The 13,544-nt window shown below is 35.3% G+C and overlaps 1 protein-coding gene across 2 annotated transcripts in view; it reads right to left on the reverse strand.

Moving 5' to 3' along the window:
* Positions 1-2,875: 2,875 nt before the first annotated feature.
* CALCRL (calcitonin receptor like receptor) overlaps positions 2,876-13,544 on the reverse strand; it is a 99,937-nt gene continuing 89,268 nt past the window's right edge. For both annotated transcript variants that reach the window (XM_026013529.2, XM_026013528.2), the window contains 3 exons: positions 11,519-11,737; positions 11,324-11,365; positions 2,876-5,935 (listed from right to left, as the gene is read on the reverse strand). In XM_026013529.2, coding sequence (XP_025869314.1) covers positions 5,720-5,935; positions 11,324-11,365; positions 11,519-11,737 — 477 coding nt within the window. In that variant the 3' untranslated portion in view covers positions 2,876-5,719. The remainder of the gene's footprint in view (positions 5,936-11,323; positions 11,366-11,518; positions 11,738-13,544) is intronic.

Here is a 13,544-nt window from a genome sequence, read left to right on the forward strand (position 1 = left end):
ATGAAGAAAGAAGATCAAGAAGACAGCCATCAACAACTGTCTGGACATAGACTTAGGCAATAAGATAACTTTTACAGAACTCTTATTTCAGAAAAGGAAACAGTATCAGATTTATAGGAAGACTGTAAATTTTAGTTTTGTTATTGCTTTATTAGGTGATGAACAATACATCGGGAACTTCTGAGGAAACAATGGGGTGTTACGAATCAAATGTTTGTGTTTCCCCCAAAATTAACATTGAAGCTCTAACCCCCAATATGACTCTATTTGAAGACGGGGCCTCTACAGAAGTAATTAAGATTCAATGAGGTCATAAAGGTGGGGCCTTGATCCAATATGATTAGGATCCCTATAAGAAGAGATAGCAAATTGTTCACTCATTATCTCTCCACATGAACCAAGAAGTCACGTGAATGCACAGTAAGATGGTGGCCAAGCCTAGAAAAGTGGTTTCAGAATGGAACTTTGGTCTTGGTACCTTGCTGGCACCATGATCTTGGACTTTCCAGCCTCCAGAACTGTGAGAAATAAATTTCTCTTGATTAAACCACTCAGTCTATGGTAGTTTTGTTATGGAGCCTGAGCAGACTACAACATGGAGTAAATAGAGACTGGGGATTAGATATATAAATATGTTTACAGGAAATGTTGGATCATAATGGGATAGAATATAACATATAGCCTGAACTAGGATAAAGAGGTCAAGGGAGGGGTCCTGGGTGGCTTGCAACTCTTGACAAAACTTTGTTGATCTCAGATTCATGAGTTCAAGCGCCACATTAGGCCTGGAGCCTACTTAAAAAAATAAATAAATAAAATTAAAATTTAAAAAGAAGTCAAAGGAAAGTTAAAAATAGATTTTGAAGGGCAAAGTGAAAAAGCAAAAATATTTTATGAAACCTCTTAAAATAAAATTACATCATAAAAATATTTGAGTTTTCAGGAAGCCAGAGAAATGCCTTCTTACTGGGGTCGAGAGAAGCGAATGTGGATGGAATTTAGAAACAACAGGCTATCCAGCCAACTTTGTTATAAATGTAGGCTGAATGGTGTTCCTTGGGGTTTAGGTGCCCCTACATTGTCCATGAGTGCGGTTTGCATCCCTGAATCTATTAAATCAGTGAAATTATATGCAAAATCTTCTCTGCTTATACTAATAACTCGAAACAGACAATTGGCTTGCCCACTCCTTTCCCAGGCGAAAATTAATGAGGAGGATGGCTGTTTTCTACGGACTCCTATACTTACCAGATGATCATTTCAACGCATTTTCCCTTTTAAAGCCACAATGGCAACCATACCAGTCATGCGACTTGCTAATAAGCCCATTTCTTACACCTGGTATTCCAGGGATGGCATGTTTTTGAAGAAGAAAAAATGAGAACGGAAAAGAATTACTGATTTTCTGGTGACAATGTCATCTCGCTCCCTATCCAGATTATCATTTTTGGCTCTGTCTCCAGCAAAATATTTAAGAGTGTAGTCTACACACTTCTCCTCCCCATTCTCATGTGCTAGTAAAACTGTTTTTAACTGTTAGGCTACAAAATATGGCAAAGCTTATCTCCTATCTACCCCTGCCCCTTGTTTAGAGCTTTCATAACTATTTATGAAATTGAGAATCATCACGTCTGTTTTCAAAATAATTATCTGCCATTATTTTTATTTGGGCCATATGTACTTTACAATTTATCGAGGGGCAGATTGACATCTTTATGGCGATCTTCCTATTCAAGAACATCAGGTGTCTTTCCATGATCTGACTGATTATTGTGATTGTTCATAGTGTTGAAACATATTTCACTCATTTCTTATTTAATTTGTTCCTATATATTTTACCTTTTCTTGATGCTGCTACAAATTTGCTCCTTTTTACCCCAGCGCACCTTATACCTGGTGGCTTTATCTACATATGGGAAATACTGACCTGTGTACATTTACTGGGTGGGTTGCTACATTTCTGAATTCCCCCACTGCTTAGACGAGCATTTCAGGTGCGTCCAAGTCTATCATTTCTTTATGTATTTATTATACTTATTGCATGTGCCTCATATTGTTCTCTCATTGAATAGGCAAGATATAGGTTAGAGTCATTAAAGTGTCCTTTCTAGTGCTCTCTTGTATGTCCTTGAGGATTATCTTTACCTTTCATTATTTTGAACTATTTTACAGATACATTAGTTGTAGAAAACTGATCATGAGATACATTATTCTTGATCATAGAAATAAACATTACTCAGTAGACTGCAACTGATTATTGCCCTAAGAAGAGAGCGTGTCTTTATAAATTCATTTCAGCATTTCATATATTCTATATGATATTTTGAATTCTTCCATGAATCGTTGTGACATCTTATCCCCTCGTTAATGAACTAAACAAAATCCATGACATGGTTTCATCTTATGTTTGTGAGTCATGATTATGTTCTCTTTTTAAAATTGTCTTTAAATAGTTTCTTTCCTTCTTTTTCTTTCTGCTATTCAATACAAAACTACACAATGGAATACATTGGAGAGAGGAGAGAAATCCCTGTACATTTTCCTATTTCTGGGCATCCTTTCTTTCATCCAAGGAAGGAATTTGAATATATTGCAGGTTGTGTGGAGTATTGTAGCTTGAAACACTAATTCATAATATTTTTTCATATCCATAATTTAAAAAAAAAACAGTTTAAGGGGTGTTTTTCTGGTTTACTGGAGATTTTAAAGAGAGTAAAAGAGATATAGTCATTGATTTTAAGTAGTATTCCACTGACCACTGTAAAGAATTAGGTTTGTAAATTATTTGGGACTTCGGTACACATAAGTGAAAATCAAGTTTAACTCATACCTTTAATATTTTCATATGCTCAGAAAATAGAGATTAAACATTAAGTCGACATAACATGATTTATTTTAATTGATCAGAATATCTTGTTTATGACTTACAGATAAAAGAAATGGTGGTTAAAACCAAATTATTAGCAGATTAAAACCAAAAGAAATTAAAATAAGTTCACATTTTAAAAAATTAAGCAGTAATTACAGCACTATGCCTACCACTAATTCTATGTACACTGGATTACACTTGAGCAAACACCAAGTTCCAGAGTGGATATTTTACAAATAAGTGCACTGGAAAATAACTTTAGAAAATTAAAAAAGGACAGATTAGAATTTTTTTAATTAAAATGTGACTTTCACAAGTACTTACAGAAAAATAGATCTATATTTTGAAAGTTAGAAATTTCCCTAATTAGTCTTTAGATACCAAAAAAGTTTCCTTTTAAAAAGTATTAATTTTATCTTTTCTTTGTAAGACATAAAGGAGATCTTAATCAGCACTTCTGCTTTAGAGAAGTCTTATATTTAAAAATATTATTCGTAAAAAAATATGGGTATAAAACTAACACTGAGTAATTATTGGATGCTTTCACCTGAAGACTGCAATAGATAATTCTCGGCCAGAAAGGAAATCTGATCTGAACTTAATATGATAAAATCACAATAAAAAATACTGGAAAATTACAGTATTTAGAACTAGAATGCCCATGGAGAATTTGAAATTTTCTACTGTAACTTATGGTTGAGACTTGACGGTTTGTCTGGAAGAATGTGGAAATATGTGCACCTTATCAAGCGAAGGATTGGAATCTGTGTCTTTGAATAATAAGCTAAAAAGTGAGTTTATTTAAAGGAATTTTTGTATAATTTGGACAGTAGTAAGTAGAGAACAGCCTGCATTCCTTCTTAAGACAGTTTGCTATAAAATCCATAAATCTGAAACTGACAGCAAAATCTTTGCATGTACACAGATAAATTATAAAACTATCGACATTATTTAATTCTTACTAATTTAGATAATCTTCCTGGACAATTTCAAATGACTTCTGAACTCACGCTCTATTGACAGCTTAAGAAAGAAACTATGATTACCAAGTCATTAGTTTAATCCATTTTAAGCAAATTAACACACATACACAAACATAAAGTGATTTCTTCTCAAATTGACTTTTACTAATTAAAGGGATTTTCGTTTTTCAGAAATTTGAGTGGAAAATAACATTAGGGAAACTGAATCCTATTTAAATGTCACTTTAATTCATTAGCAAGGCTTGCTTTCATCTTAATTAGTCCTTAAATGTTCTGATAACAATTCTTCTTCACTGATATATTCAAGTCTTTCACTGATTTTTAGTATTGTATAGTATGGTAGCTCTAGTAAAGTATTGGGGAATATATATATATATATTTTCTAGGTCTTTTTTTAAAAAAAAGTAATCTGGAATATTTCCAAAGCCATATATATTTATACAGTAAGAGAAAAGTAACATTTTAATGGTGTAAAAACCATAAGAGTGGCAGATTGGCATTTATTACTTAGGAATCCTTTAAAGCTTCTAGATTAGAATGCAAGTTCATCGTCAAAATAAAAGAAATATGTCAAGCATATCTATTATTAAGTTATGAAAGAATCACCTAAGCTAATGTAATAAAACAATGGCCTTGAGTTTTTTTTAATAAATATTTTATATCTTATCATAGATATTTCCATTTTCTTGGTTCTCAAACAAACTTCTGATGCTGGCATCTGGTTGTCTTTAAAATATTTACCAAATATAGAATTCCAGACTCTATTTTATTATAAAATCAGCCCAGACACAGTATCAGATATTAACAAGCATACCTTGTTACATTATGCATTTGTTCTTTTAAAAACTTACCTAGATTGTATGTATTTGATTTGAGACTATAAAACAGAATAACAGAGTATTTACAAGCTTATTTTCACAACAATTTTTTTTTTTTTTACAAATTTCCAAGAAAGTAAGAAATCCTTCACTGATTTCCTTCATGTAAAATAATTGCTAGGTTGTCTACACAGTAGAAATGGAAGGGGCAACACTTCTATTTACAGGTACAGGGAAACTGACTCCCTTCCACTTGTGTAGTAAGATAGGAAAGTAGCTGAGAAGGTGTTTGTAACATCAACCAACACGTCTCCGTAACGATACCAAAGTAGGATTGCATGTCCTACATCCTATTCATCTAATCTAAAAAAACAGATGTGAACTGGATATAACTGTGAAATATCAGCCAATGAGTAGCCAATAGCAGTTCCGCTCAATCACTTTTCTTGGAGAGAAAAGGGTAAGCCAACAGAAATGGTTACTTCTTTATCAAGTCCATTGGAAAGTGTAACTAGAAAAAGGGCTAAAATACTTGCTGTGTTTTAAAAAAAAACTGCACCAATGAATATGGGAGAAAGATTTTAAAAACACACAAATGAAAAGTTAATTTTTCCTCTGTGTCCATAGGCCTTAGCTAGCTCTCTAGTCAACAAGAGTAGAATCGCGCCCACGGTGTATATGAACTTTTAGTCTTATTTGTCTGTGAATTCATGCAGTGTTATACTAGAACTGACACATACCAGCCTATACGAGTTGACTGTGCTCGTATTTCCCAATTTCACATTAGGTAAAGTCAAATTGGTAGCCTGAAATCAGCCGTGGTGGGAATATACCATAGAAACTGGAAAATATTACAGATCAGGATTTTTTTTTCCCCCAAAGAGCTAGTTGTTCAACATTTGACAACACACTACTGAATCGAAGTGCGGGTTTTCTTTGTGGCATTCAAGAAATTCATTTAATGTTGAAGTCTTCTGGTTGTAAAGTCATGGATCCAAGTCCTTTAATTAGGAGTGGCACAAAATAGTTAAGCAGTAGTCCCTCGATTATCAATCATATAGCTTCTCTGGCTTTAACACAACATTTTCAATATCATGGATGCTTTTTCCATTTAAGTGTTCGCTAGGACAGTCATGACTATAACCTGTACCATCACTGATTGTTGACACTGTGTAAGATGCACTACGAAGAGCGTCTGAATGGGAAAAGCTGTTTCCAAATTGGATTTTATATTGATTCCAATTTCTTTTCAGAATTGCTTGAACCTGTCAATCAAAAAGAAACAGAAACGACAAGAGCAATCCATTATCTGAAATAAAGATACTGTATTTAAAAGTACAATTAAATAACTTAGGTAAAACTTAAAAAAAAATAATACCTCAAAGATGTTAATTAGTGAATAATATTGCTTTATTTTCTTAATTAAAAAAATTAAATTGGGAACATTAGGAAATTTAAATTTAAGAAATTCACTGCACTACTCTTATTTTTAGATCCCATTAATATTGTTTTTTAAAATTTTATTTTTTTATTCATGAGAGACACAGAGAGAGGCAGAGACACAGGCAGAGGGAGAAGCAGGTTCCATGCAGGGAGCCCGACATGGGACTTGATTCTGGGACCCCAGGATCACGCCCTGGGCCGAAGGCGGTGCTAAACCGCTGAGCCACCAGGGCTGCCCCCATTAATATTTTCTATGCTTTATCTTTGAAGCTTTAATAATGCATATGAATGTATTATTGTCAAGTAAGTAGTTAATCTAGACCTCCATTTGCAAGCTTGCATGTGTAACAGTTTTATATCAGTATCTTAATAATAGAATAAGAATATAATTGAGTATAAAAGAAGAGACAAAAGATATAAAAAGAAAAGAAGTTAGGGATACAGGGAATATAAATCATCATCATCATTAACAGCAACTACTTTTTATTGAGTGATTTTCATGTGCCAAGTATTGTGCTACCTTTTGAAAGAATGATCAGGGATTTTGTCCTCCTGAAGCTTATTACCCAAAAGCAAGAAAGTGTGAACAGGCAATTACAAATGGGATAAGCCTGTGAAAACGTGCAGGAATGTCACCGCTCCACTATATTGTGTTTGGATTCCCCTCTGACGGGATGACTCTGATACTTAATGACTCCCTTCTTCTCTAGGAGTAGAGATTGGGACTGGTAGGCCATATACAGAGACACTAAATATGTCTCATGTTCAAAACTGAGAAAAGAAAAACATGATTTTCTTCATATTGAGTCAGGGAGTAGAAATGAGCATATTCAAATGTATCTCCAACATGGTAACCTGGATATTTCCGGGTGTCTGATGACCGGGCAGACCAGTGTGGGCCTATCTGCTCCTACGTTGTGAGCGTACTGGCCACGTCCCTATGACCTAAGCTAGGTCTGTCCAAACCATGTCAAGCTTTGAATGGTCTTCCCCAAGCTCTCTACTGCTCTCTGACACTTGGATTGCTTCCTCAGAGGGAATCTGAGTATCACTAGGAACAATTTTCCAGTAATCCATGTACCAGAAATGTATTCATACAATAACTGTTTAACTTTCTCCTAATTACATAGAATTCCTCAACTTTCCATTCACTGTATTCATGTGTAAAGATTCATATTAAGCTTTTAGAGCTGGTTTATTTCACTCTTCATTTTTTTTGGTCTAACAGATCAAGAGAACTCCTCCAAATTATGAACGATCTATTACTAATAGTCATTCCTAGAAGATGTTTTAATGAGAGAACTCTGTGGGATACTTCAAAGTCCTTTTAGAGTCTTCTGTACTCTGTCACTTAAAATGAACACAAAGTTTTTACTGTCTCACTCTGTCTCGGCATGTAGAAAAGTGAAAGACACATATACAAAGTCAACAGGTTTCTTTAGTTAGAATTCAGAGTGAGTTATTAGAATTTCAGGTACTGCATTAGAAATGCAGTAAGTGTTTTAAAAGTTGTATTTTTATGAAATTCAGAAGCTCAGGACTTTCAAGCTTATTTGTATATATTAACTGCATCTGAAGGGAATAGCTTAATTCTTGTGAATTTTCTTTGAAATACAAGCATTTATAGGACAACAAATATATTTATTTTGAAAAAAAATAAATACTATTGCTTCCTTCATGGTTTAGTATTGCCTTTCTTAATTCTCCAAATAGCATGTTAATTAAAGTAATTTAAAATAATATCTGCATATGTAATATCTTCAAAAGCATAAGTAAGTGACAAATGGGATGTCTTTAGAGGGTGCTTTTTAAGACAATACTAAAAGATTTATAACGAAAATGACTTGGCCAATTATCTAGATATTTCTTACGGGAATTATTTTTTGTCTTGATTTTCTGCTAAATTCACTTCACTTTGTTACTAAATGATGGACTGACTAAATATATTTACTATATAGTTTCTGCTTGCAAGGAAGTGGAAGGTAACTTTACACAAAAGATTCTACATAAATGTAGGGAAGCAGCTGACAAGAAGACATATCTTAGCTGTGAATGTAATACTTATGTTCTTAAAAATGAAAGCTTAAATTCAACTCCAACAGTCAAAATGACCTCTGAAATATCTGTTTGCTCTTAAACTATCTGCTTTGATTACAATCATCACCCTATTTCTTCCTTATGACTAAATCGTCAGAAAACCCATGGAAGTTCAATTTCCTGAACTGTGTGGACTTATTTACTGAAGTTAAAAATGAACCTAATTAAAGACCCACGGGGCTTGTAGGCATCTGTTTATATTATTCTCTATAAGGATTCATATTTTTCATCTGCTTCCTCTAATACAATGTCCTACCTGTTTGACAGAACATTAAAGTGGCCACTTACGATACACTTTTAGTGAGAAAACTGTAATGGGGAAAGATAACAAGGGAAATTGCCATTGGAAGGGAAGATAGCCTGATGTTATTAAAGATATGAAAACATTTTTCATTGTTTTACACAGGAGTGTTACACAAATAGTGAGGCCAGCTGTTTTTAGAATGTGACATTACAATTTTATATGCCCGTTAGCACTTGATAAGGAATCAACTCTATACTCCTTAACCTAAATTAATTAAATAATAGTTCATAGAGCTCCATATAAAAATGCTATCTAGTTCTCATCATAGAATACTGGTTTGCTTATTCTCAATAAATCTTTTTGTTCACTTTACGAAAGCATCCCTCTCAGGTGCAGCTAGATTTACCCGTGAGGTTAGGGAGGGCCCTTCTCCTGACTAAGTCTCTCGTTCATGCTAAGGGTCCACAGTTTGGGCTGAGTGGGCTAGAGATGTGATGAATGTGGCCTGAGCATTTGGCCCACCACAGTTATTTAAATAGTGATAAATGCAAAAAAGAAGATTTGGGCTAAAAAAAGAAAATAAACAAAATGTGAGAGTCAAAAAAAAAAAAAAAAAAAAAAGAAGAGTAGAGACTAAGCTAAAGGGAAGCTGTGTGACCTCTGTGGAAAGCAAGCAGGAAACGTAAGCCTGAGCAAATGATTTTAAGAAGTACATGACATAGTTGGAACTGCACAAAATGAATTTGGCAGCTGGTACCTTCATGTTATGAGAGTGGGAAAGACTAAGAGGCAAAGAGACAAGAAAGGAGGGATGATAGTATTTCTTAAGATGAGAAATGAGTCATCTGCAAATAGGGACTGTATCTTGAGAGGAGAAGAAAGGGGGACACATATTGGAGATGTTACGAGGAACCAAAGGACTTGGCAACAACTGGGCTCAAACACTTTGTACTATTGTAATTTTTTTACTGCCAAAATTTTCTCAATCTTAGAGCATGGCGGAAGATCAAGGTCTGTTGTGTTCTGCTTCCACGGGGGATGTGCAGCAAGAGGGTTTGGCATCAGCTTAGATATTCCCCGGGCAACTCTTCCAAATGAAAAGTCCAACTTGAGATAGATTCCAATACAAATATCACTCCCATTTGTACGTATATTTTTGAAAATGAATGATTTGACGGACCTAATAAGGACTCTGTACTGTCCTGGTCATTGATGGGGGGGCGGGGGGCACGGTGCTAAGACCTTTGGGTTTCTAGCTCACACTAATCGTTGTGGGACTTGTGTAAGGAACGTGCCTTTATTTCCCTTGAATAAAAGTGGACTCTGAGACTCCAGGAGGTTCAGAACATTGCCCCCCAGGTATGACAGCCAGGAACAAGGTGGCATCTCTGGGGTCTGAATGCATTGCTGGGTCTATGCCTTTATTCTGCACTGCTTCCCGCCACAAAACATTTTACTGGGGGTGATGATTTCTACATTTAGAAATCACCCTTCATAAAAATGAAATCTGTGCCTGCAGGAACAGAGGTGTATAGTTTGCATTGCATGTTCTTTGGCACGGAGGCCATTTCTCTCGCACCTACATGTAATTATAAAACCCCATATAGGCAACAAATAAGACCATCTATTCATCGAGGAGACAATCATCGATTTATAGAGGTCCATAATAAATGCTATTTAAATTTTAGTATCAAAACAAATGATTTCTCTGTTTCTTCCTCATTGGATTATCCATCTGTACTTCTCGTCGGCTCAGAAAAAGTCACTCTCATTCACCGTATAGCAGAAGAATCATGGAAACACCACTTAAAGATATGAAAGACAGCCTACTACGTTTGAAAGTTCTATGCTCCATTGAAAATAAATAAATAAATGAAATTTAAAAATTTAAAAATCAATAAAAGCAAACGTGAGACTTCATTATACGCTAAGGGAAAGAAGTAAACTACCATTGCAAAAGGAAGCAATATTTTATAGTATACATGATTTCCAATGTCGATGTATTTTTTAGGGATAGTTCACACAAAGTTACACCTACTGGTTCATACGTTTTCCGTCTGAAGCTTTGTGATAAGCTTCACAGTTACCAGGTATTCAAGTCTCACTCGGGTGCTGTCTAGATTTCTAAACTCTGTTGAATTTACCAAAATCCTCCAACAGGTTAAAATTTGTCAAATGGATTAAAAAACAGATGAAGGGCTTAAATCAGTACCGCCCAAACCACTGAGCTCTAACACTGTTCATATGCATAAGAAACACAGTCCCAGTTCCTAAAACACCTGAAACTTTCTAATCAGGCGAGCCATGGATCTTGAAATCTTGAAATGTCCAGGAGCACATCACCGTGTTACAAATGACAACATTCTGTTCTCCTAAGTTTTCTACTAACTGCATGTCCTCCCTGTATAACTGAGAGTTTAATTTTTTAAAAATCGTTTTGTAACCACCATAAAACTGTTTTCCAAGAAGACCACATTATGAGCGAGACAAAACAAAAAACAAAGGGAGAACATGAAAATGAACCAATTCTCTTTTCTATTAGAGTGTATGTTTTATGGGTTCAAGGATTGCCTAGCACTACACCTAGGACAAAGGCCAGACTTAATAGGATTAGTACAGGAGGTAGGTCAGAGGCTACATGAATCAAAGTCATTGATGGAGTGTTTTAAAGTGAAGCCAGATTTGCCCTACTCTTGAACTCCAGGATGACCCAAGCTTTTGGGAAGAGGAATTGCATCCTACGTTTTTATCCTGATCAAAATGGAACTTGAAATTGTTGTTCCTAGAGAATGCATGATTTTCTTTCTTTAAAGAAAAAGATCTATTACAAATAGAAAAGGATAAAAGGAATAAAAAACAAGTGCCATACCTCTCCATTAAAGAAACAGAAAATTGTAGAAACCAAAAGACCCTGTAAAAGAAAAATAGAATTTTCTGATTCCAAGCGGAAAAGACACATTATTTGTAACCCACATGCTACGTACATAGTCAAAACCAAACCCAAGCTATGTGCCATTTAACACCAAATTTCACAAGCTGCCTTCCTGATTCCAGGACACCGTACCTGGTAGTGCATGAGGATGTGCATGATGTAGTCATAGATCTCCTCGGCCATCCTTCCTTCAGGTCGCCACGGAATCAGCACGAACTCAATGCCGAGCAACGGCACCAGAATAAGAGTCGCTCTCACAGCTTTCATGTAGAGATTGGATTCCGCTTGGTGAGTGACTTTCAACTTGGTGATGAGAACACGTACGATATTTAATAGAAAAAAGAGATTCACCTAAAAAAAAAATAAAATGGCATACTGAAAATTATTTAATATTTAAAACTAAGGCTTATCGAAGGATCTTTGATTTTTACGTCTTAGATTATTTTCATTGTATAAGAATACGTTCTATTACAGAGAATATAAGACTTACATATTAATTAATATTTCTAGAATTGTTATTTGTTAACAAGCACGTCGGTTTTAATGGAGTTAGGTTTTAGAAAAATAAAATCATGGTGGAATCATCGTGGAACAGATTAAGGAATATCTGAGTGTTTTTCTCAGTTCTTTTTCTTATGCAATTTTTTTTTTTAATTTTGCTATGGCCCCCAAATTAAATCTTTTGAACATTTTCAAAAAGCTCAAATAAAGAATTGTTTATAACAAATATTAATTTTTCAAGTGTCTCCTCTGTATCACTGTCCATACTAGTATTTCCAAATACATATTATACCGTAATAACCATTTTTATCTTTTTGGTTTCTCCTTCCTTTCTCTTTTGTAACCCTCACAGCTCCCCGAGACAGCACTGTAAGTGTCTTCATCATTCTAAGGAGGCTGATGGTACGTTCACACCAGCTGATGTTCAACCCAGATCATCCTAGAGCTAAGGCAGCTTTGGCATCCCCAGGGGCCTTCTGTTAATTACTTTCCGTAATTACATACTTGCTGTGTGTTCACAATTTTCCCCAAGAGAGATCATTCTCTTTGAAAGGGAGATGTAAAACTTCAAAAATACGGAGCCTGGGTGGCTCCATCAGTTAGACGTCTGCCTTCGGCTCAGGTCATGATCCTGGGGTCCTGGGGTCAAGCCCCACCCCGGGCTCCCCGCTCAGTCTGCTTCTCCCTCTGCTCCTGCCCCCACCCCTGCTTGTGTGCACGTGCTCTCTCGCTCTCTCACTAATAAATAAATAAAATCGTTTTAAAAATAAAGCTTCAAAAACATAGTGTGGTTACTAAGTTAGGAAACAGAGCTCTGCTTTAATCTCTCTCTCTCTCTCTCTCTCACGTTGGATACCACTAGCTTAATCTTTATCCAAGTCAATACCTTTTGTGCTTGTCTATTTTTCCTGTCCCATATTTTACACTTTCCATAAGATTATGGCTCTTAACTGCAGAGGAGCCCGACGGGGGCTATATTATGCTATATTCTCTTTCCTTTTTCTTCACCCTCCCTTCTAACATGTGTGCTTTAATCCTCTAAAACTTTTAAAACTACATGCTGCTGAGTAATCTGTATCTCTCCGCCTGCATAAGTTGGAACAACAACGATGGCGTCTCATTTCACGTAGACAACAATGAACAAGTAACATACATTTGCTGATTTAAGGCATGTGGTATGGAAAGAACCAGGCTTAAAAATACTCCACTACTATTCTTAGAGAATTTAACGGAACATATGCTCCAGAGATCTACGGCTCACTGCGATCCTGACAGAAGCACATCTATGAAAAGTAACATGGTGATAGACCCAGGAATGTCTCTGCTACAGACAAAAGCAGAATAAGCCATTTCAACAGGTGTGAGAGGGAAATATGACAAATCAGCACAGCAGCTGTTATTCCGTCCATCTTATTATAATCCCTTCCTAAGCGCCCATTGCTGTTTTAAAGTTTTGACTAAGTGGAAATTATTACCAGCCCACAGAAGAAAACACAATAATGCCTTTTTTTCTGCTTACAAATTCAGAATATAAAATATTTTATGATCTCTATATGCAAAAATCAAAAAATTATAAAATCAGTAGAAATGTTGCAGTTTAGATGGCTGTTATGTGGAAACTTCCAAATGCAAAGGCCTTCCCCAAAATGGCAAATCT

This window comes from Vulpes vulpes, chromosome 3 (genome assembly GCF_048418805.1).
Source record: "Vulpes vulpes isolate BD-2025 chromosome 3, VulVul3, whole genome shotgun sequence".
Lineage (NCBI taxonomy): Eukaryota > Metazoa > Chordata > Mammalia > Carnivora > Canidae > Vulpes > Vulpes vulpes.